The sequence below is a fragment of the Erithacus rubecula genome, assembly GCF_903797595.1.
Source record: "Erithacus rubecula genome assembly, chromosome: 12".
Classification (NCBI taxonomy): Eukaryota; Metazoa; Chordata; class Aves; order Passeriformes; family Muscicapidae; genus Erithacus; species Erithacus rubecula.
The window spans coordinates 6669834-6692780 of NC_136664.1; the positions used below are offsets into that span (position 1 = coordinate 6669834).

At 50.1% G+C, this 22947-nt stretch overlaps 2 protein-coding genes across 2 annotated transcripts in view; both read left to right on the plus strand.

Annotated features, from left to right (window-relative positions):
- The window catches only part of EDC4 (enhancer of mRNA decapping 4), a 31509-nt gene extending 13671 nt beyond the window's left edge, over positions 1-17838 (plus strand). Inside the window, exons 13-29 of the mRNA XM_079316356.1 lie at positions 440-512; positions 927-1018; positions 1704-1900; positions 2569-2657; positions 3412-3565; positions 4643-5100; positions 6712-6813; positions 7714-7866; positions 9193-9229; positions 10012-10192; positions 10741-10896; positions 11613-11728; positions 12400-12565; positions 13723-13909; positions 15099-15318; positions 15985-16148; positions 17266-17838. Of these exons, the coding sequence (XP_079172482.1) occupies positions 440-512; positions 927-1018; positions 1704-1900; positions 2569-2657; positions 3412-3565; positions 4643-5100; positions 6712-6813; positions 7714-7866; positions 9193-9229; positions 10012-10192; positions 10741-10896; positions 11613-11728; positions 12400-12565; positions 13723-13909; positions 15099-15318; positions 15985-16148; positions 17266-17458 (2738 nt within the window). The 3' untranslated portion in view covers positions 17459-17838. The remainder of the gene's footprint in view (positions 1-439; positions 513-926; positions 1019-1703; positions 1901-2568; positions 2658-3411; positions 3566-4642; positions 5101-6711; positions 6814-7713; positions 7867-9192; positions 9230-10011; positions 10193-10740; positions 10897-11612; positions 11729-12399; positions 12566-13722; positions 13910-15098; positions 15319-15984; positions 16149-17265) is intronic.
- A 1150-nt stretch (positions 17839-18988) lies between these two features.
- On the plus strand, positions 18989-22004 carry NRN1L (neuritin 1 like). The gene is made up of 3 exons (XM_079316495.1): positions 18989-19120; positions 21287-21473; positions 21554-22004. Exons 1-3 carry the CDS (start codon positions 19063-19065, stop codon positions 21837-21839), a joined length of 531 nt encoding a protein of 176 aa, XP_079172621.1. The 5' UTR covers positions 18989-19062; the 3' UTR covers positions 21840-22004.
- The last annotated feature ends 943 nt before the right edge of the window (positions 22005-22947 follow it).

Here is a 22947-nt window from a genome sequence, read left to right on the forward strand (position 1 = left end):
TAGGACTCAAGGAAATGGCATGAAGCTGAGTCAGTGGAGGTTTATGGGTATCAGGAGAAAGTCTTTCATCCAGAGGGTTGTTGGGCACAGGAGCAGATGCCCTGGGGCAGTAGTACTGTCTGCAGAACTGTTGGTAGTTCAAGAAGCATTTGGACAATTCCTCCAGACACATGCAGTGATTCTTGAGGTGTTCTGTGCTGGGCCAGGGGTTGGAATCAATGATCCTCATGGGTTCTTACCAGCTCAGGATATTCTGTGATTCTGTGGAGCTGTCTGCAAACTCACTGAGAGTGCTCTTGATCCCCTCATCCAGATCATTGATAAAGAGAATCTGTATCATGATGGTTCTTTGCTGTCAGTTCATCCTGCTGTGACTTTTTGTAGTACTTTGTGTGTGGTTTCCATGCAACTTTATATTTTACCTTTGTCTCCCTTCCAGAAGGTACTCAGGGCTCTGGGGCTGTTGAATCAGCAGCAGGTGTGCTGATAAAACTCTTCTGTGTTCACACCAAGTGAGTATGTGTGTGCAGCTTTGGTTGTCCTAACCCTGCACTGACCTGTAGAAATTTAACTTAAATTCTTTTGCTCATAACGAAAGCTACTTGGTCCCATAGAAATTCCTGAATGTGGTGTGTATGGCCTTACTAGGAGGTAGCCCTGAACAGTGTGACAAGCTTTTATTTCCATAGCCATGACTGATTTAAGAATTGTGCTCACACACAGGTGCTGGGAATACCCTGGGGTGGCAGAACTGGGTGACATGGCTGAATGAGGATCAGCTTCTGTAGTTTGTGACAGGCAGAAATCACTGAAGCATTTTTCCAAGAGAATTAATTCAGTGAAGAGGAATCTTCTGAGCCTTAATGATGCCTTAAGTCTTCTCTTGGTGGTTCTTAAGCTGATCAGAGATGCTTGTTTCTTTCTAGGGCCCTACAGGATGTGCAGATTAGATTCCAGCCTCTTCATAGCCCTGACACAAGTGCTTCCATGCCTTCCCATAGCTCTCATGAGGAGTTTGGTGAGCATGTGTATTAAATTGACCTTCAGTGTTGATGAGCCTTTGAAGGTTATTGGTGCAGGTGGAGAGAGCAGAAGGATGGTTTTATTTTTTTTTCCTTTTTTTTTTTTTTTTTTTGGTATCTCTTTGTACTGCAGTGGTGTCATTGCATAAAGGGTTCTGAATAGGGAGTAGCAGTGAAGCAGGAAGCTGGTTTGACCCTGGTTGTGAATATGGAGTTTGGGATGTGTTAGACCAGGAGTGCTAATGCTTTGTGCATGCTTGAGTTCACCTTCCTGGGTGAATTGGCACTTGTGAAAGAAACTTGAAGTTTGTCTCTTGTCAGGTGGAAGAGATCAGAGTGACAGCAGAGCTGTGGGAGTAGAGGGGGCTGGGCTGTCTGTGATGAGCTCTTTCAGCTCATTCACCATTCTGGGATGTGGCAGTTCAACTGGCCTTGCTTTTAGGGAAGAAAGGAAGTTTGGACATTTTATTGTCAAAGCCTGATAAAATCCAGTCTGGCATACAAAGAGAAAGCATAACACAGGATTTGCTTTGCTTTAAGCTCTGACTGGAATGTTGCAGGGTGTTTGCTGCTTCTTTTTGGAATCAAGCATGGCATGCAATGGCATCAGTTCATACTTGGTGGAATTAGTGCTTTAATTTTGGAGGGAGCTCCAAACTGATTTGTACCTCTCCCTTGAAGCCTTTCCAGACCACATGGCTGATATGAGCACGGAGGGGCTGGGGTCTGAGAAGGAGTCCGTGCACGGCTCGCAGCCAGACCTGCGGCGCATCGCTGAGCTGCCCGTGCCTGCAGACTTCCTCTCCCTCTCCAGTGATGCCAAACCCAAGCTGATGACTCCAGATGCATTCATGACACCAAGTACTTCTCTTCAACAGGTAACCAGAGATCAGCACTGTTGTGGTGATGCAAGGGATGGGGGTGGATTTTGGCACTTTTGGACGTAATGACTGTGATGAGCTCTGCTAGCTGAATGCAGAGCACACAGGAAACTCTGCATGTAACCAGACTGAGCAGAGACCTATTGGCACGTCTAAAATGCTAAACTGGCCTAAGCTTGTGTTGTAAATGCTGTGTCTAACTGCAAGACCACTGATGTAGGTGTGCTTTGTAGAAACAAAAATTTGCTAAATAACTGTATCTAAGCTGGGAGACTGTTCTTACTGGTTTGCATATGTTGTTTGGGGTTATGATGTAACTGTAATGGAAGAAAATATGCCATCTTTGCACATCCTGTCTGATGGGGTCTTGTGGGAATGCAGATCTGAAATGACCAGATAGGTAGATGGGACTGTTCAGACTTGTGAGACTCCAGTGGAGTACCCCACTCTCTGCCATAAGCCCTCTGCCTCTGCACTGGTGAGGTCACTTGAGGATGTTTTGGTACTTGCCTTTGACCAGCACCTGTGCACCTTAGTGGCACAACCCAACGTGTGGGGGTGTTTTCTATTCCCTCTTCACCAAAGACTTTCTAGGAGTCTTTCTTTCTCAGGTGGAGTTGTTGTTGCCCTCTGTGCCATCCTGACTGCTGAGTGTTTCCTTACAGATCGCTGTCTCTCCAGGCAGCAGTGTCAGTTCCCTGACTGCAGTCACAGCCATGAGCAGCACTTCTGTCACAGATGCCTCTCTGCCCAGGTAAATAGCACATGAGTTAAATAATACAACTGCAGCTGAAGTGACACAGACTTTGGGGTAGCAGAGCTGTAGTGTGTCTTGGAGGAGAGGAGATTATAACCAGAGTTAGAAACTGGCCTGAGTCCCAGCATCCCTGTATAGGCAGCTGTTTGCATCCCTAATGCAGCTTGGAACATGCCTGTTGTCATCTAGGGGCCAACAAGAGTGTTTTATGTGTGCCTCATAGGGATCCTGTTACTGCAGCTCAGTTTTGTTGTTCTACATGCTTTTCCCAAAGGGCCATTGTTGTTTACAGGTAAGAGAACACTGCAGCCACCAAGGGCAGGGAGAGAATTAGGACTGGTAGGAAAATCTTAGTGTGACAGTGGGTTGGGCTGCATAACAGCTGAGAGCTTCACTTCTGGGGGCTGGGAAAAGAAGGGAGACCTATTCATAATGTCCTGTTTCTCCCTGTACTCTGTACAGTGTGCACTGGAGATACAAATGGTCCCTTCTCTCACTGACCCCTCGAATTCTAAAAGATTACAATGCTCCTTTTTTTTCTTTTTTGTTGTTTCCACCTGGTATCTCTCTGACATGTATGGGGACTTGGAGATGCTCGTTGACAGGGAGATGCTCATTGACAGGGAGTAGCTGACCAGGAGAAGCAAGGACTCCTCCACTGACCTTTGTACCCCATCTCCTCACCTGGAGTGTTTTATGCAGATCAGTCATTTCTTTGGGCTGCTTGATTTGCTGGTGTCTGTTTCTGCAGAGCATCAGAAGACTTGACTGTGAGCCCCAAGATGCAGCTGGACACCAGCCTCACGCTGAGCAGCAGCAGCAGCAGTCTCCAGACCAGTCCTAGGAGTCACTCTGTTCTTATCCCAGGACTCCCTGACAAGCTAACACCAAAGGCACCTGTTCCAGTAAGGCTCCAAATACTGCTCCCTTCCTTCTCATAGGCCAGGGAACCTCTCTGTGGGCCTGTACAAACTGAAATTGTTCAGCCTGGAGAACAAAAGGCTCTGAGGAGTGGAGTGGCCTTTCAGTGTTTAGAAGAGATAAAAGTGACTTTTTACATGGGCAGACAAGGGTAGGGCATGGGAGAATGATTATAAACTAGAAGAGGGGAGGTTTAGGTTAGATGTTAGGAGGAAATCCTTTTTTTAGGGGGTGGTAAGGCACTGGCAGAGCCTCCCAGGAAAGTTGTAGCTGCCCTATCCCTGGAAGTGTTCAAGGCCAGATTGGATGGAGCTTTGAGCAGCCAGGTCTAGTGGCAGGTGTCCCTACCCATGGCAGTGGAGTTGGAACAAGATGAGCTTTAAGGTCCTTTTCAACCCAAACCTTTCTAGGATTCTATGAAGTTACACTTACTTGGATGTTAACAGGGACAGTGTGTGCCCTTTGGAAACCACAGCTGCTGGCACAGATGTGCAGCCCACTTTACTCAGCCACGTTGATGGAGCTTGTCCATGTGAAGAACAGCATGTCTCTGAAAACCAGAGACAGCTCCAGCTTGTGCTGTCACTGTCCCAGTGGCTGAATGTGGTCAGCTTTTGTGTTAAGAGACAGTGCTACCTGGAAAGGTTTATTCTTGCTGTTGGTCTGATGAGTCTGGAATCATGATTTCCTATCCCTAAATTTTAATTTCCAGATGTTGTGTAAAACAGATCATGACCAAAGCTTGTAATTGAAACAAGTTTTCAGTCCAGATGTTCAATGTTAAAACTAATGTTCTCCCTCAAAGAGGAGGGAGTCTGGAGCAGACCAGGGAAGTAGAATTAGTGTTAGATTTTCTTCTGAAAATGAGTTCAAGCTAGCATTGGCTTAAGTGTGAGAGTCCACTACAAGTCCATTTTCTGTCTGATGAAGAAGTGGGAGCCAGGGATCCCATGAGGAAAGGATACAGCAGGCTGTTTGAGGGTCAGTTAGTGAAAGGCACCAGGGCTTCTTGGAGTGTCTCCACATTATCCTAAAGGCTCTTATTTGATTGTTGCTTTCAGGTCGCACCAGGAAACTCCTCTCTAGCACTGGAACTGCAGGAAGTGGAGCCCTTGGTGGTGCCCCAGGCCTCTCCCACCCGTGAGCGCTCCCCAGACGTGATCTCCTCTGCTTCCACTGCCATGTCCCAGGACATCCCGGAGATCGCCTCCGAGACGCTGCAGCGCAGCTTCGCGGCGCCCGCGCTGCCCGGGGAGGCGCTGGAGCCCGGGCACCACGCAGACAGCATGGCCTCTGCTGCCTCTGCCCTGCACCTGCTGTCCCCCAGGAACCGCCACAACTCCGAGCACAGCCACCACTCTTTGGACATGCCTCCGGTGGAGGTGGACAGACTGAACGCTCCATCTTTGCTGGAGACTGCTTTAACTCAGGAAAACGCCTCTTCTGACAGTGTTGTGAGTCAGCCGTGGCCGGCGGCTCCTGACATAACCCGGGAGACCAGGAACAGCATGGCAGACAGGTAATCACTGGCTTTGTCTGGCACGGGGCAGTTTGTTTGCACTCGCCAATTTGGCAGCTTGGTGAAAAGCTTTTATGTTGTGATTAATCCAGAGTAGTTCTCCATCCCTCTTTCCCTTAAAGGATCTGATGAGTCAGCCTTCCTGTGTGCTTGGTCTATATGCTGTGTCCTGAACTTCCCAGTCCACCTCTAACCATTTTTGCTCTCTGATACTCTTTGCAGCATAAATGATCTCTGTTAAGAAGGTGAAACTCTACTTTGTTGGCTTTCGTGTTCACATGGAGACTTAAGGTTTTTTTTTCTATGTGCTTTGTAAATCAAAGCAGTACAAGCTATGTTAAGCCCAGGTGATGCATTCCTGCAGGCTTTTGTTGAATCAATTGACAACATAAATGACAGGTTTGCTTGTGGGTTAATTGTATGTCTCTCTTCTAGGATTGGTTCTATGCAGCTAGTGTTATAAACAAATAAGTACTTTAGCAATAAGAAAATAACTGGCAGGGGAGCAGGAATGAAGGATGGTGCAACATCACTTAGGCTGCTTAGAAGGAGCAATCTGTTATGCTGGGCCAGTTCTGGGGTTTCATCACAGAATTAGTGTCCCTGTCTTGTAGTGGGATGAGAACAGCAAGATGCATCTGATATCTCCAGAGACCACTTAGGCTAATGCCACATGCACCATGTGAACCTGAAAACACCTTCCTTTTCAGCAGGACTAGAAGGCTGAGAGGGTCAGTGTTGTCCCTCAGGTAATCCTGGACTGTTCCCTCATCAGAATTGCAAAGAAGGGCCTCACCTTGTGCCTCCACAGCTGAGGCTGTTGTTCCAGGAAACAGTCCCATCTGATGGCCTTGGGGAGCACATTAAGGCTGTATTTCTACACAATTTTTTTTTCTTTTACTCATAGTCTGAATTTGAGAAAATACTTCTGTAGGAGTTTACAACTCCCCTCAATCCCACTCTGTCTTTGAATTCTTCAGGATGTCTTACATCAGAACACCAGATCAGCTATGTCTGACTGTGAGGGATTTCACAAGTGCTCACATGTTTAGAGTCCTTCCTGCAAGCTGCATTCAGGCAGACCTAATTGACAGCCTAGAAGCACATGCAGTTTGCTTTCAAAATCATTGTGGTACTCAGACTAGATCCACTGTTACAATTGTCTGTTAGAGCTGACCCATCAAATTCACACACTTCCTCAGACACTTAAAAGAACTAAGAAGCACTGATGGTTTTTTCTTCAGTGATCAGTATTAAATGAGGAAAAACAAACCCAAGATGATGCTGTTCATTGAAGTATGGTGTGCTGCCAGGTTTGAGTAGAGGCTTACCTCTCCTGTATGAATGTCTGTTAGGAGATAGTTCTTGGTTAATGCTTCAAGCATAGCTGAACTGTTTCTTCCTTTTTGAGGCCCCAGAAATGCATATGGACAAGATCAAGTGTTTAGTGCCTCTCCACAACACCTGCTTCATCCTGGATCTGTGGGATCAGTGTGGGGTTAATTTTTGTTACAGACTTTCTATCAGGATCCCTCATGGAACATGGAGAGAGGGAATGTCCAAGCTGAAAGAGACTTTCATGATGGTATTTTCTTTTTTTCCCCTCTCTAGCCCAAGAGATGAGGTTGAAGAAAAGCACAAGAGCTCTTCCTACCATCGACACAGCTACCACCTTCTGCAACATGACAGCCAGGATGCCAGTGCAGAACAAAGGTACCAGAGTCCTCAGCCCCCTCTCCTGCCCTGCATGGACTCAGCTCAGGCTGCATTCATGCCTCTGTCCCCAGCCCAGCTTCCCCAATGTTCTGATGACTTCAGCTCATCTCAAGATGGGCCTCTGGGCACTTTCCAGTTTATTCTCTGTAGGGAAAGGTATGATTGTGCTGCTCCTAAAAGCATGGACCAAGTTTGGTTTAATTACCAGTAAAAACCTATTAAAGGATCAGTTTCCAAATATTGGGCCTTATTTAAGGTATCAAGGGTACCTCAGGAGTAAGTTTCTTACTGAAAAGGTTCTGACATCCTTCCTCCCTTATGAGTTCCCCTGAAGTTCTGTGAGCACATTCTGTGTGCCTGACAAGCTCAGCCCTGTTTGACAGCTGAGGGTGGTCCACAATCCACTCACAAATTTAGACTGAAATGTGTAGCTTGTATTTGAAGCAGGTGAAAGTCTCCAAGATACTGAGGATCAGAGATATTTTAGGCTCACCTGATCCTGCTCTGTTCTTGCAAAGTGTTCAGTGTCCAGTGCTTGCTGTCTGTGAAGCTTTAAGGATGTGCTGTGCTTTGGTTCCCTGCTGGCCATCCTGGGGCTCAAGTGCCACTGTTTGCTAAACAGGCATCATTCAGCCACACTGCTTGGGCCCCTGCTGTCCCTAATGCAGGGACCTTCCAAGCCTTGCTGCACAGCACTGGAGCTCAGCCTGAGCAGACCTGGATCTAAGCAGAGCAGCCTGTTCTGAGCTCTGCAGAGGTGACTGAAAGGTTAAGGTGGGGCTGTCTGTAGCTGACTCTGGCCATGTGTGGATGAAGAGCTGTGTGAATCCATCCCCACAGTGAAGCTGACACAGTCCAGTGTTGAGTGATGTCCTCTCCCCTGCTGTTCCTTCACAGTGACCATGATGATGAAGTTGCAAGCTTGGCTTCCACGTCGGGTGGATTTGGTGCCAAAGCATCTGCACAGAGGCTGCCTGTGAAGGACTGGAAAGTCAAGGCTTCCCCCCGGGCTTCCCCCAAGCTGAAGAGGAAGGGCAAGAAAGATGATGGGTATGCTGGGCTTGCCAGGGCACAGAGGGAGCAGCTGGGCAGGGCCACAGCCCCTTGTAGCCACTGGGGTGTGAGGCAGCAGCCAAGTGCTCCCAGCCCTCCCCCGTGTGCAAAGGGCAGGAGCCCCACAGAAGGCATTGCTGGCTACTCAAACACTGACTGGCACTCAGGTGTGGGAATGGTTCTGCACTATCTCCAGCTGGGACTCAAAATCCAAAATATAGTCTGGGCTTCAGAAGAGTGTGTGGGAGGTAAATTGCATGTTGTGAGGGGACACTGGGCCCTTTCACTGGTTTCAGTGAAGGCTTTATTGGAACTGTGATGCTGTGAGTGTCACAATGGCCTCCATTTTTAATTGGCTTCTGAACAGTGGCACAGTGCCCTTGTTCAGCAATATCTGTCATTTGTTACCTGCCTGCTTCTTCTGTGTGTTTCTAAACATGCCTATATCAATATCCTGCAAGTGGAAATTGGAAAGGTCTGCCCATGGCACATTAGACCAATCTGTCTGCATCAGTGTGAGGAGAGCAGCACAACTTCTGCAATGGGCTCCCTCCTTTTCTTGTGTTCCCATAGCTCCATGGTTTGAATCTCATGCTGTGCAGATCACAACAAAGATGGGCTATGACATTTAATTCTGGCTGTGGTCCTGCACAGTGACAGCCAGATGCTCTTGGCCTCTTAAATTACTTTCACTTTTTCTGCCTCAGTCCTTTTAAAGTTGCTGAGTGGGTATTGTCTAAGAACTAAAATGTTTGCTTTTCTTCAGAGATCTGTGACTTTGATGGAGACATGCAATATTAGTGCATCAGTTCAGTATTTTTCTTTATTTTGATTTATGAACTGGAGTGTGTCACTAGTTTCTTAACCTTGAGAGCTGGAATCACACTAGATGATTTGTGTTCATTCATTCTAAATTTTAACAAGTGAATACTTGTTTTTTCTTTGGTAAAATATTGGGAGATCTTCAAAAAGTGTTTGGCAAAGTCTTCTATGGCTTTGAATTTGAAAAATCGGTGAAAAATACACTTTGTAACAGTCCTCATTAACACTTGCTTCAGGTCTCTTCCATGTCAAGGGACCAGTCTGTTAGGAATTTCAGGGTCTGTGAACAGTGCAAATTATAGTGTCACAGTGCTGTAAGGACTGGGATTTTATCACCTTCCCATAATTCTCTATAGTACACAAGGCAAAATGGAATTACGAGCTGGAGTGTGAAATCAAAAGCAACCATAAAATATGTGATCTGTTTTGGCAGAAGACTTGGATAATAAGAGGAGTTAATTGACATAATTGGGTTACTACTCTTTCTCTGTTTATTTCCAGGGATATGAACCAGTCACCAAGATCATCTAACAACCAGGTGAGTCAGAGCTGCTCTTGATGATGCTTCATATCTTACTAGGAAAGACCTAAGAGAAAGTTCATTGCAGTTCCTTGAAGTATCAAGGGTCATGCCCTAGCAGGTTGAGATGAGGCTGCACTTGGGCTTGGAATTGCTCTGTGCTGACATGCAGCAAAGAAGGAGCTCTGTGCTCTCCAGACTGATGATTTCCTTCTCATACTTGCCTCTGCCTACAGCAAGATAAGCTGTTCCCAGCAAAGAAAGGGTCACAGGGGGATTGACCTTGATGTGTGTGTCTCCTTATTCCTTCCCCTTAAGAGTGGGTCATCACACTCCTTGAACTATTTTGAGCAGGTGAAGAGACAACATATATAAGTTTATACATGTCCAGTTGTTTGATTTTCATAAATAAATTAAAGATCTGAAAAAGTGCTCTAAAGAAGCCTCCTTACTATACTGATTGCACAGCTCTTTTTTGAGTGTTTGAGGTCACTGTTTGCATTTGTAGGCATGAATACTCTCAGTACCTGGCCAAAAGTGAATAATTTCTGTTTCAAAGGGCATCTTGAATCTAGACAGTTGATATTCTAAGCAACCATATGTTAATTCCATGCAGGAAACTTGCTTTATCAGTTCATTCCTTGGCACAAAAGTTCTTGGGAACAGGCATTAAACTGTCCTGTTTGCTGCGTTGTGTGTTACACTTCACTTCCAGGCACAGGGGTTAACTGAACACTGAGCAGAAAGCTCAGCTGACCTCCAGTCCTGTTAGAAATGAATGCTTGTCCTGTCCAATGCAGGTGACAGCAGAGTTCCAGGATGAGCTGATGTGCATCCTGAGGAGCCAGCAGCGGGAGCTCTCCGAGCTGCGGCAGAACCAGATGGAGCTGCTGCAGCGACTCACGGATCACCTGGATGCCATCCAGAGCTCCCTCATGGGCCACATGGAGAGGGTGATGGACTCCCAGCAGGAGCAGGAGCGTATCCTTGTTTGCAGCTGTTGGGTGGGAGGCTGCAAGGCAGACCAGAGGCCTGAGGAGGGCTCTGAAAGGTCAAGGATAGTGGGAGCATGGGTCTGTAGGTGCAGTACAATTGCATGGCTGCAGTATAACTATTCCAGTTCCTCTCAGGCCAAGAAACTCAGAAATAGAACAGAGGAGAACTGACACTTTCTCAGTGCCACTAAATCTTAGTTACCCATTAAGCCAAAAGTGCTGCAGTGCTGGTGTAGACCAGAAGTGCACTTGGTACATTATCCCACCTCTGGCAGTGGCCAGTTCCACAAGAGTAATTATGGGCTGATCCTTTCTATCTTGCCTTCCAAAGCTCTTTTCTCACCCTGATCAATCATTCAAGAGCACCCTGTTTCAGGAACACAGCAGTAATGTTAAGAGACCACTCTCACTAGAGCTGCACATTTGCTCTCACTGATCCTCTGGAGGTGAAGCTACTGTCCATCTTTGTGGACAGGAGTGTTGTGGGTAGACAGGAAATCTGTTGCTGTGCTCCTTAGCAGAAGTTGTCATCAGAGAGAAGGCTGGAGCGGGTGCTGCTGGAAGGGCAGCAGCGCAGTGGGCAGCTGCAGGAGCACCTGTCCCAGCAGCTGTCCCAGTCCCTGTCCACAGCTGTGTGCAACCGGCTGGAGAGGACCATCCGCGAGGAGATGAAGAAGACAGTGCCCCAGTGTGAGTGTGGCTGCCTAAGTCTGGCAGGTGGATCCCTGCAGGTAGCTCCACTGGAATTGAAAGCACACTGGGGAAGTGCTGGCACTGTGTGAAGCAGATTTGAAATTGTGTGGACACCAGTTTGTCTGTACAATAAACTGCTGTGGGCCCCAGTGTAATCTGAGAAGAGGGGCTGTGGTTTAGAAGCAGTATGAGGCTCCCAGAGGGAATGCCTTTCCCAGAGGATGTGGTCTGACCCTCATAATTTCTAAAGCCTTTGGAGTCTGTTCAGAGGAGGAAGGTGAAAGAGGCTGATGAGTTTGGAAATGCTCAGACTTGGCTGGAGCAAGCTTGAAGTTGTTTTTGCTCTTTCTCAATGCAACATGCATGTAAGGAAATGTTCCAAAAGCTGCTGGGGGGAAAACCTGGAGCCAGTAGCTGCCTAAGGCAGGGCTACCTGCTATTCTAGATAAGGTCACCTGTGACTTTGTCACACAAACTCTTAAAAATCTTCAAGGCTGGAGCTTCCACAACTTCTGGTGGCTTCCAGAGCTGTACCACCTTCCTAGCAAAAACTTTCTTCAAATGTCCAACCTTGGTTCTCCAAGCAAAGTTTATGGTCATTGTCCCTTGCTGTGTCATATCCAGAAATCATTTGATTCCATTTTCTTTTCTGGGTTTTGTAATATGTCTTTAGGCTTAAGTCTGCAAATTTATCCTGTTTTTGTTATTTCTAGGCATTTCCAAAAGCATGGACCCAACTGTCAGCCAGTTCAGTAATACTGTTGCAGCCAAGCTCACTGCTGTTGAGGGGACACTGAAAGAGAATATTACCAAGCTAGTGAAATCAAAGGTAAGGAGTACCAGAGTAGATTTTCCAGGGCACAGTGAGTTGTCACCTGCCTGGGTAGCAACTTCTTACCCCTTGTCCCCTCACCTCTGTCTCTAGGTAACGCCAGTTTAGCTGCCAGTAGTCAAAGCTTTTTCATGGTCTCATTAGGACAAGTTCTTTGTGTGCTCCCTTGCCTATTTTCCCTCATTAGCACTTTTTTTAATTTACCAAGTTGTTCATTTTCTACTAGTGTAGAAATTCTCACCACAGCAGTGACTTTTAGCACCAATTCAGTCAAGTGGCAAATGTTTGACTGGCTTCATTCTGTTCTCCATATCTACATTATTTAGGGAACACAAGCTGCTTACTTACCTTGCTGGGAATTATGGTTTTTTGGGAAGGAAGGGAGAGAAGGAGAAAGGAGCTATGTCTGACTGTGGCACCTTTCCTTGCTCTACAGCAGAAGTACAGAGGAGTTGTGCTGGTTTTGGGCAGCCCCTGAGCAAGCAGAGGTTCTGCCTGCTGTGTCACAGTGCAGCCTGGCCAGTGGGAAGAGCCAAGGGAGCACCCTTGGACACTGGGCTGTCCTTACCTGGTGTGGGTGTGCTGCAGGGACCTGCTGTTTGCTCACACCCTTAATCCTGGAGCAGACTGTAGCTAATTTTCTGGAATCTTCTGTGTTTGCTTGTAAGAACCTTACAGACAGTGTTGTGAGGGCCACAGCTGACACTCTGCAGGGACCCATCCAGTCAGCCTACAGGGAGGCCTTCCAGAGCGTCGTGCTGCCAGCCTTTGAGAAGAGCTGCCAGTCCATGTTCCAGCAAATCAATGACACCTTCAAGCAGGGCACACAGGAATGTGAGTAGGTTTTTTTCTTCAAGTCTCCTCTTCACTATTTGCACTAGTGGCTGGCAACACTTTGTCCTTACGTTTTTTGTCTTTCAGAGTTTCACTGCTGAGTGTTTAACCTCTTAGCCCCTCCCTGTGTTCTGTTTCATACTTGGGAACCAGAAGTGGGGAGGTTTTTGTGAGTGGTGCTACAAGAGTACAAATTCACTTCTGGTCTTTGCAGCCCACATAGCAAAACACTCAGCTGTGTTCTGGGAATCTGTGACTTCATCCATTGAGTAGGAAAGCCCAGCTGCAGGATTATCCCCTCCTGGTGTCAGGAACATGATGAATGGACAGGGTAGCAGTCCTGCAGCTAGACCCTCCTCTCAGAGGGCTAATGGATTGGAGGAGTTTAGAGAAGGGTTCTGGGATGACCAGAGGTTAAACAGTGGCTGAACAGTGTGACATAGGCTGAAATAGAGTATACCCTTAAGTAAAGAAACCTATACACTGATGCACTATGGAAGATCATTCCTATTCTCAGGTTTGGGATGCAGATCCTTGGCCTTTGGGGAGGCTGGACAGGTATTACTCTGCAGAGCTGGTTTCTGAGGGGGCCTGAATTTGGGCAGTGCTAGCACAGTGACTTCTGTTTGCCATAGATCTGCAGAGTGTCTCCAGCTGCTGTTTATTTTACACCCTTCCTCTTCTGCACAAGTCTCCCACAAATACGAGAGCTTACATTTTTCTCCCTTTTGATCAGACCAGTTCATAAGATATTTTAAAATACGTGTTTTAAATCTCTGGAGACATAATTTCTTTTTTGTCAGAAAATTTACCCCTCTTTCTTCATGAGCATTGAACTAATGCAGATCACAATTCACACTAGGTATGAAATAAAACACCCTCACTCCTGCCTTTGTCTCTGCTGAGCAAGGAGTGCCTGTAGAAGTCTGTTGTAGGAGGATTGGAGGGTTTATTGCTGTGTTGTGTGATGGGGAGACTGGAAGATGGGTTTCTAGTTTAATGCAGCCCAAACCAAGGCTTGTGCTTCTCCTGTGCTCATACACGGGCTCAGCAATTGCTTCTTCTGGAGAACGTGTAGAGCCTGACAGCTGGATTTCTGCCCTGATCATCTCCACAGCTACAGATGGCACAAACATCTCCCTCTGTGCTTGTTGCAGATATCCAGCAGCTGGAGGCTCACTTGAAGAACAAGAAGGTACGAGAGCAGGAGGTGCGGGAGCCGCTGCTGAACCAGCTGCGGCAGCTCATCAGCTCCTTCCAGAGCACCACGGAGCAGCTGGCGACCACCATCGCAGCCAGTGTCCATGCTGAGGTGCAGCACCAGCTGCACATCATCGTGGGCAAGTGAGTTGGCAGCTGGGCTTGTGCAAAGAGATGGCACTGGGATGTTACATGCCAGTATCACAAGCACCTCTCCTTGCTTAGTTGTGGAAGCAAGCCAGGAGTGTTGTGGGGCTGCTTGTTGGCCCTGCACATATGGCACAGTATGTGGGATGGTGACTGTTGCCCACAGGTTTCCCAGCTGTATTGGGAAGCTCAGCTTTTTCCCAGGTCCCATGTGCATCATGGAGAACAGAAGAATTTAAGGCACCCCTAAGCTCACTGAAATCTGAATGCTTCCTGAAGATCATTTCAGAGGAGTCTTTTGAAGGCTTTTCTTTACTTAGTGTCCTCAACAGTTTCTACAGGCTGCTACTCTCTCCCCACAGCTGCTTTGCAGCAGTTTGTGCTTTGCCCTCCTGGTTTCAGGATAGCATCCCAGCAGTGCCTCCAGCACATTCACACCATGAGGCAGTGGCAGATTGCCAGGCATTGGGATTGGCTGGTGGTCACCTGTGGGGCAGAACAGCCCTGTCTATTTTAAGGCACTAGAACATGTCAGAACACACTGATGTCTTCAGTGCAGGCCATAGTTGCCAGGAAGGCCATCAGGCTAAATCCTGGTCTTGTTGCATGGGCAGTTCTTGTTCCCAGGGAATTCCTGCTTTTCTACCTGTAGTAAAGCAGGTTTGATGCTTTGTACCCTTTGTGAGAGGGGAGAATCCAGCCCTTGAGGGAAAAGGTGTCACACAGAGCAGCAGATTCTGCATTGTGAAATCCTCTTCTCTGGAGAAGCCACAGGCACAGTGTAAGTGTGTTCTCATTCTAAAGGTGTCATCTGCACACTAGGAACTGCATCTGACAGATCTCCTGTAGGAAGCTGGCCCCATTTGGGAATAAACCCACAGCTTAGTTACCTTGCTTGTAAGACAGAGACATTAAAGATTTAAAACATTGTTTAATGAGAGGCTTGGTTCTCTGAAATGTCACTTTCTTGCACAGAATCCCATCATCTTCCAGGTGCACCCTGGGACATGGTGGTGCTGGCCACAGAGTTGCCTGTGCCTCAGATCTGTTTGTATGAACCCTTAGGGAGCCACACTACAATAAGCAAACCAGCCTGTGCTTTCTCACTGGTATAAGCTTTGTGCAGTGTTATCCCTTGGCTCTTCATTCTCAGAGGTACCCATGGGTTGTGTTTTGTTTTTTTCAGCATGCAGGAGTCTATTTTGGCCCAGGTGCAGAGAGTCATTAAAGGAGAAGTGAGCCTGGCTATGAAGGAGCAGCAGGCAGCTGTCACCTCGAGCATCGTCCAGGCAATGCGCTCGGCAGCCGGGACACCCATCCCCTCTACTCACATGGATTTCCAGTCCCAGCAGACTCACATCCTTCAGCTGCTCCAGCAGGGACACCTCAACCAAGCTTTCCAGCAGGTACCTCGTTTTCCTGATAGTCATCCATTGCTTGTTGGGGAGTGAGGAGGAAAAAAGGGCTTCTTGGTGTGGGCACATGATCTCACAAGAGCTTACACAGGAGTTGACTGAAAAGATCTGTGGCAGTGAAGTGCTTGAGGGGTGCAGCTGCTGTCATGCAGGTGGAGCCAGAGCCATGCAGGTTCCATGATTTGGCAGCAGTTACGTTCCTCCCTGCCCATGTCCTGTCAGGACAGTGTCAGTGCTCCAGTAAAACCAGTGTGTTCTGCCATAGCACTGACACGTGGCTCACCTCTGAAGAGCAACAGCTTCATAAGCCTCTCCAGGCAGATCTACCAGCTGGGGCCTGACCTTGCCTCTAACTTTGAACATGCAGGCAGATCCCTTTGAGCTGCTGCAGACAAACTCTTGTGGAAATGATAGCACTGTTGACCCTGCTCCATGCTGCTGACAGTAACCTGCTCCCCTCTGTCTGGTTGTGCTCTGTTCAGTGTCTTCAGAGCATAGAGCAAGAGCCTAAAGATGGCCCTGCTGGCCTGTACAGCAGAGATTTTTGCTCCCAGAGGAGGCTGTTGAGCCACTGAGCATCTCAGTGTTGTCACCCTGTCCTGTGTCCCTCACCTGCCTGTTGGTTCCTGTGCATGTTTAGCTGTGTCTTCCTTGCAGGCTCTAACAGCAGCTGATCTCAACCTGGTTCTGTATGTCTGTGAGACTGTGGATACTCAGCAAGTATTTGGACAGCATCCATGCCCGCTGTCCCAGCCTGTGCTGCTCTCCCTCATTCAGCAGCTCTCCTCAGATCTGGGCACTCGTACAGAGCTGAAGTTGAAGTGAGTATGACCAGAGAATTGGGTCCTGTTCTTAGCCCTGGCTTTAAATTCACTGCCTGGAAGTGGAAGGTGGAACTTGGACAAAAGTTGAAGCCTGTGCAGTGATCCCCATTCCCCAAGGAATGATTTCCCTGTGGAGGCCAAAGGAGGGATGGTGCCATGTTCCCTGGATAGTGTAATATCCTGGGCAAGTTTGCTGTGTCCTCAGCTCTTAACCCATCGCTGGACTTTGTGTCAGCAGTTTCTTGTCGTGACTGCCAGAAAGGCTCAGTGGGAGGCTGCAGCAGGAGCTACTGGTATAATTTCTGGTGGATGTTCCAAGCAAAGCTTGTGTGACAAAATAGTGACTGTACTGATACTTGCCATGAACATTTTTAGTGTCTGAGTCAAAACCCTGCTATCTGCCCTTAAAAGCTAAATTGTTAAGGTACCTACAGGTTTTGATTATGACTTGTATGGAAAAATCACTTAAATTGAGTTTTAACTCAATAAGGGTAAAGCAAGCTAGAAAAACTGAAAAGAGCTTCAAGTTACAGTCAAGTTACAGGCTGGTAATTGGGGTTAAAGCTGCTGCTGAAAAGTTTAAACTGCATTGTTCCTGAAAACCTGCAGTGACCACATTGCTTTACTCAGGCTGTGGTTTAAAAGCTGATGGCTCATCTGAATTTCTGAGTGTCTTGTTGGTAAAAGTGTTGATCTTCTCCCACCCCTTCCTGGATGGATTTTATTGTAACCCTACACAAACTGAGCCTCACTGCTGAGGGGTTTTACTGCCTAATGAGTGACTAATTCTGCTTGAAGGCATTTAAGAAAAAATCTACTGAGAGTTACTTCCAGCACTGTGGGGAGTTGTCACTGCCTGTTGCCTCTGCCTTGGTTCCAGCAGCCAGGTTGTGGGGCAGGTGGGCAGGCTGGGAGCTGTAGGCTGACCTCACATGTTTAGGAGGGGATAGGTGGTCTCTGCTGTGAGTCAGGAATATTTATTTTGTGACAACTGAACATATCGCAGAATTTGGGTGGAGTGGGGAACAAAACTGCATCTTCAGTGCTAACATTAACTGATTCAGATTGGGATCATGTTCTGGGTTTGGTCCTAACCTTGCTCTCTCTCCTTCAGCTACTTGGAGGATGCAGTGATGCACCTGGACCAAAGTGACCCCATCACCCGAGACCACATGGGGTCAGTCATGAACCAGGTGCGGCAAAAGCTCTTCCAGTTCCTCCAGGTGGAACTGCACAACCCTCTGAGCAAACCCGCGCGGCGCCTCATGATCATGCTGCAGGGCCTGGTCACCCCTGGCATGACCTAGGAGCACCTGGCTGCCTGCTGGGCTGCTCCAGCAGAGCCCACCCAGCAGATCCACACTTGCTGATGACGTCTGGCTGGTGTTAAGAGCTCTTGCAAGAAAATCTATCAACACGTGTGTGATGTCTCTAAGGCGAACGCCATCTGTGTATAGTTCCAAATAGTCACTGAACATTCACTTGGCTTATTTTTCCTAAATAGCCTCTTTTTTGAGAGTTAAATCTCTTCTTCACCTGCCCATCCGTCCCCAAGGCTGGCTGGCAGTCCATGTCGTGCAGCAGAAGCCGATGGATTTTCTTACCCCCTTCAAGGTTGGGATGTGCTGCCGTCAGCAAGGGAGCAGCGAGGTGTGCGCTGAGCCCGAGCACAGGGGCTGCCGCCAGAAACCTGTACCCACACTAGTCAAGGGCTCCAGCTCCTCCTCCCTGGCAGGCTGTAGGCACAGGGAGGAGGTCAGCTGAGCAAGAGGGGTTAGTTAAAATTCATTAATTAGTTAGTTACTCTGAGGTTTGTTAATTCCAGATGCACAGTGGAGTGCCCGGCCTGCCTGACGCAGCGAGGCAGGTTTGGGCAGGGGGTGACACCTCTGGAGTGCCCCAGGGAGGGGCTCTGGGTCAGGGTGCTGAGGCAGCAGCAAACTGCCAGAGCCCCTGGGGTCCACAGGTTCTGTTGTGCTTCAGAGCATGTCCATGTTTCAGACATTAGTTTTGATTTTACACCGAGGTTTTTCTTTTTATCTAAATTTTGAAGTTTTGGGGGGTTTTGTTGTTCGTTTTTTGTTTTGGGGGTTTTTTTGGAAATAACATTAAGAACAATTCAATAAAAAACTTTTTGAGAAAAAAAAAAAAAAAAGGAGAATTTCTTCTGTTGTGTGATGGAGAGGGAAGACTGAGGGGTCTTTGAGGGTATCAAACCATCTCCAGACTGGAGCCTGAGGTGGGGGGGCCAGGATGTTTTCTCTTCCCAGATTTTTTCCTGTCTCTGCTTAAGCTTTCCTGTGTGAGTCCAGCAGGGCATAGTGGTCTCTGCTTCCTGGGAGAGGCAGGAGGTGATGGTGGGCTGCTGGCTGTGGGAAGGGGACATTAACTCTGCTTTTCACAGCAAAAATGTGTCTGACTGCTCCTCCTTCCTGGAGAGGAGAAGGCTCTGGGAAGACCTTGCAGCACTTTACCAATACAGAAAGGAACTCCAGTAGAGCTGGAGGACTTCAGACACGGCAGAGAGTGACAGGACAAGGGTGAATGGCTTCACGCTGACAGAGGGCACAGCAGATTGGATATTGGGAAACATTTCCTCCCTGTGAGGGCAGTGGGTCACAGGTTGCCCAGAGAAGCTGTGGATGCCCCATCCTTGGAAGTGTTCACAAGAGCAGGTTGCACAGCGCTGGGAGATGTCCCTGCCGGTTTGGAACGAGATGGATTTTACGGTGCCGTTCAACGCAAACCAGTGCGTGTTTCCGTGAGCCGCCAGCCCCGGGGGCTGCTCGGCAGGGCGTGCCGGGGGTGGTCCGGGGCGGTGCCGGGGGCCGGTCCCGGGCGGTGCCGGTCCCGGGGCTGCCGGCGGCGGCGGGCGCGGAGCACTCGGCGGCGGCGGCGCGGGGTCCGCACCATGGGCGGCGGCTGCTGGCGGCTGCTGGGCGTCGTGTGCCCGCTGCTCCTGCACCTCGGTGAGTGCCGCGGGCCGGGCTGTCCCCGCCGGGGCTGGGGAGCGGGAGGGCGGGAGCGGGACCCCGGCCGCGTCCCGCACCGTCTGTAGCTGCGGGGAGCGCGGTGCCCGGCTGCCCCACGGCTCAGCGATCTATCCACCCTTGTCCCGTGTCCTGAGACGCCGGGCAAGCAGGAACGTGGCTGTCCGGGGTCTCTCTGCTCAGGCGGGGACAGTTCCCGAGCCCTGGCTCTCCAGCCCCACGCACTTGCTGGCTTTCCCTGCTGCCCTGGTTCACCGGGGCCGGGGGGCATCCTGACCGCTCGGGGACTTATCCGGCAGGTCCTGCACCTCACTGGCACCAGCGTGTCCCCTCCACACTCCCGCTCCTCCGAGAGCCGGGGGAGGATGCGGAGCACAGCGGTACCCAGTGACATCTCTGCTCTGAAAAGAGATGGGGAGCCCGGGACTAACCGGGTCCGGCTGCACGGATGGAGGACAGGGACCACCAAAGCTCTGGTGGATTTTAGCTCAGAGGGTCGGTGACTCCGACCCTTCCCCAGGAGCAGGATGGCTGCCTCGGCACCCGCTGGGGAGCCAGGGATGCTCTGCAGCGCCCTGGGAAACTTCCTCCGTGCTTTTCCCTTGGGCTTTCTCCCTGACGGAGCCGGGGGCAGCTTTTTCCCCATGGTTTTGCAGCGGAGCAGCACAGGTGATTTGTCCTTCTGCTCTCTCCTTCTTTGCTGGCCCTGCCCAGCCTCATGCCGAGGCTGCTGAGCAGAGGGGAGAGCTTGTGCAGGACATTAGAGCAGGAGGTGCAAGCTCAGCTTGCAGCAGGGACCAGCCGGTTGAGGGGAGGCATCAGCTGCTGGGTCCTTGGGCTGGTGGGAGGCACGCTTGTTACCTGGCTGGTTCAAAAGAGGAGCAATGGATCCCACTTTCTCTATTGATACCTGTGATGTTTGCGACCCACGTGTCTGGCATCAGTCCTAGACTTTCCTCGGTGCTGTGCTCAGGGGGTTCTCATTGCAAACACCTAAAGTGCCCTGTGATCGTGTCAGGCTCACTGTGGGGTTAGTCTCGACCTCAGCCCCTTTGCTCAGGACCCTGTTCCAGGAGTGCAGGCATGGGATGCCAGCAGCAAGGCACACGGCTCCCTGGAGACATCCTGGCTGCCTCAGCAGTCACCATGAAACTTTCAGCTGTTTCTGGGGTTGCCTTTCCACAGGGGTCTGCTGCAGAAACCTCCCCCTCAGTTAGAAACCTCCCTGGTGCACACCCATGTTACTTCCAAAACTCTTGTAACTCCTGTGAATTGGCACAGGGACCCCACATCTTCTGACCTGCAGGACCTCTGGGGCAGAGTTGAGGATCATGCAAGTTTCTCTGCGACCCAGTCACACACCAGCTCCTTTTGGGCTTCCCACCAGTCGTGGATGCATTCGCAGTCCTCATTAACACACCCTGTCACCCATTGTCCCTTGTCCAGCACCAAGGTTTGGCCAGTGCCAGTGGTGAATCGTTTTTGGGAATTGGGAGCAGATCAGGGAATTGGGGCTTCTCAGAATGAAGCAGCCAGACTTGCACTTGTGCCTTTTCCTTTTGTACTTTTTCTTCCACTTTCCTCCCCTCGATTCCCCTTCCCTCTTTTCCTTTTCCATTTTCTCTTTATAATTTCCCTTTTCCTGTTCACCTTTTCTCTTCTCTCTTCCCCTTTCCTGTTTCCACCTTTCCTCTTCCCTTCTTTCTCAACTTTCCTTTTCCTTTCCCATTCCCCCTTCCCCTTTATCTTTCTCTGGCCCACTTTCCCCTTCTCTTTCCCCCTTCCCCTTTCCTTTCCCCTTTCCCCCTCTTTTCCACTGCAGTCAGGGCAGGGACTCCAGCTTGCTGATCCTTTGCTTTGTTTTTATCTGTTGTAGTCACAAATTAATCTTTGCTGTCAGGGGATCAAGGCCGGGACAGATGGCTCTGGGGAGAGCTCGAGGTGAGGTGGGCGGCTGGAGCCCTGCGGGCAATGGCAGCATCGCTGCGGGGCCGTGAATCCCTCGGGCTCCCGGGCCAGGAGAGAAGGACACTGCGAGGGGATGCCGGCGGTGCGGGGGGTGTGGGAGCCCCTCGCCACATTTCACAGCCACGTTGCCCTGAGCTGGGCAGGCTCAGCTCGGCCTCTCCTCTGTGTGCCCCGCAGCCGCGAGCCAGGAGCCCGTCAGCATGGCGGGACAGTGCGACAGCATCTTCAGGGGCTTCGCGGGCTGCCTCATCAGCCTGGGGGAGAGCATGACCCAGCACGTCCGGCAGCAGCAGCAGCAGCAGCAGCAGCAGCAGCAGCAGCAGGAGGCCGGCGAGGAGGCGCAGGAGCTGGAAACCATCTGCAAGTGAGTGTCCGTGCGGGAGCGGCTGGGACGGCGGGGTCACCGCCACCAGCACCGCCCCCGACTGCCGCCCTCTCCCGCAGGTCCTGGGATGAGTTCCACACCTGCGCCAGCGCCGTGCTGTCCCGATGCCCCGTGGAAGCCAGCAGCGTGTGGGAGTCGCTGCGCCAGGAGTCCCGCAAGATGCAGTTCCAGGGGAACCTGCAGGAGCTGTGCAGCGCCCGGAGCCGCCTGGCCAGCCCCCAGCCCCCCGGCTCGCCCGCCTCCGAGACCAACCAGGCCACGCTGCGGGGCTCGGCCACCCCCCTGCAGCCCCGTCTGCTGGCCCTGCTGGCCCTGCTGGCCCTGCCGCCGCTGCTCCGGCTCTAGCCCGGCCCGCCGCAGGGTGCCCAGGTGATGCTGGCCCGGTTCCTCGGGCTGCTGGCCGCTCCCCGCCACGCCCACCTCCCTCCCGGGCATCCCTCGCGGGCCACGGTCCTCTCCTGCAGCACTTCAGATGGATTTATATTTATATTAAAAGACACTTTTACATTTCTCCTGTCTCTCTGCCATGGGATGCCCCCTGAGTCTCTCCCAAGCGCTGTGTATGCTCTGGGGGCTGGAGAGGAGATGCTCCCCCACCAGTCCCCAAGAAGGGTCAGTGGGAGGGTCTGTGACTCCATTCCCTCAGTGTATTGCCCATGGCCATGTCAGGGAGTCCATGGGTCCATGGACAGCCCCAGGAGGGGGTGATTCCCACTGCCCTGGTGCTCCTGGCTTCTGCTTTTCGGGGCTAGGCATAGCAGATATTCCCTTTAAAGGTGGGTCAAACGTTTTATTTGTTTTAAAAGGCACCATAGGAAAACACAGGGCACAGATTTCTTTGTCTTTTTGGCATCCAATAGCTTGTCCTATGATGGGCAACTCCAGTGACATTTTCTGTTTTCCACCCTTTTTATTCTGGCCTTGCTGAATTAATGGTCATGAAGAAAACTATGGTTTGGGAGGAAGAGAGGTTTCTGGGGTTTTTATAATCAACATGATGGAAGTAAAAATGCTAGGGAACTGGAAATCTCATCCAGGTTCACATGGAACTTGTCAAAGTTAAACCAAGATGATTTGTGGGCATTTAACTTGGCTAAACTTTCATCTATCTGTAGAATATGCTCTAATTCCCATCCCTGTCTCTGTTATGCTGAAAACTTAGGGTATTTTTCCCAGGTACTAAAGCTCAGTGTGCAAATCATCTCCCCTAGGCCTGGCTGGGGAGGCATCCCTCACTCCCCACCCACCTCCTAAAGGGCCACTGGAACTGCAAATGGGCCACCCCAGCTGTGGCACAGATCAGGAGCTCCTCCTGTGTGGCCCCCAGGCCCCAGCAGCAGAGGTGGGTAAATCTGGCTGGCATGTGGGAAACCATTCCACCTGGGAAAGGCAACAAAATCCTCTGGCCAACAACACAAGTGCCACTGCTGTGAGGATTGTTCCAGGCACAGCA

Bases quoted from the DNA above. Each gene is read 5' to 3' on its own strand.
- NRN1L (XM_079316495.1), top strand. From the start codon at position 19,063: ATGGGCGGCGGCTGCTGGCGGCTGCTGGGCGTCGTGTGCCCGCTGCTC. The intron at 19,121-21,286 runs GTGAGTGCCGCG...TGTGCCCCGCAG, and splicing joins CCCGCTGCTCCTGCACCTCG to CCGCGAGCCAGGAGCCCGTC. The intron at 21,474-21,553 runs GTGAGTGTCCGT...CCTCTCCCGCAG, and splicing joins GAGCTGGAAACCATCTGCAA to GTCCTGGGATGAGTTCCACA.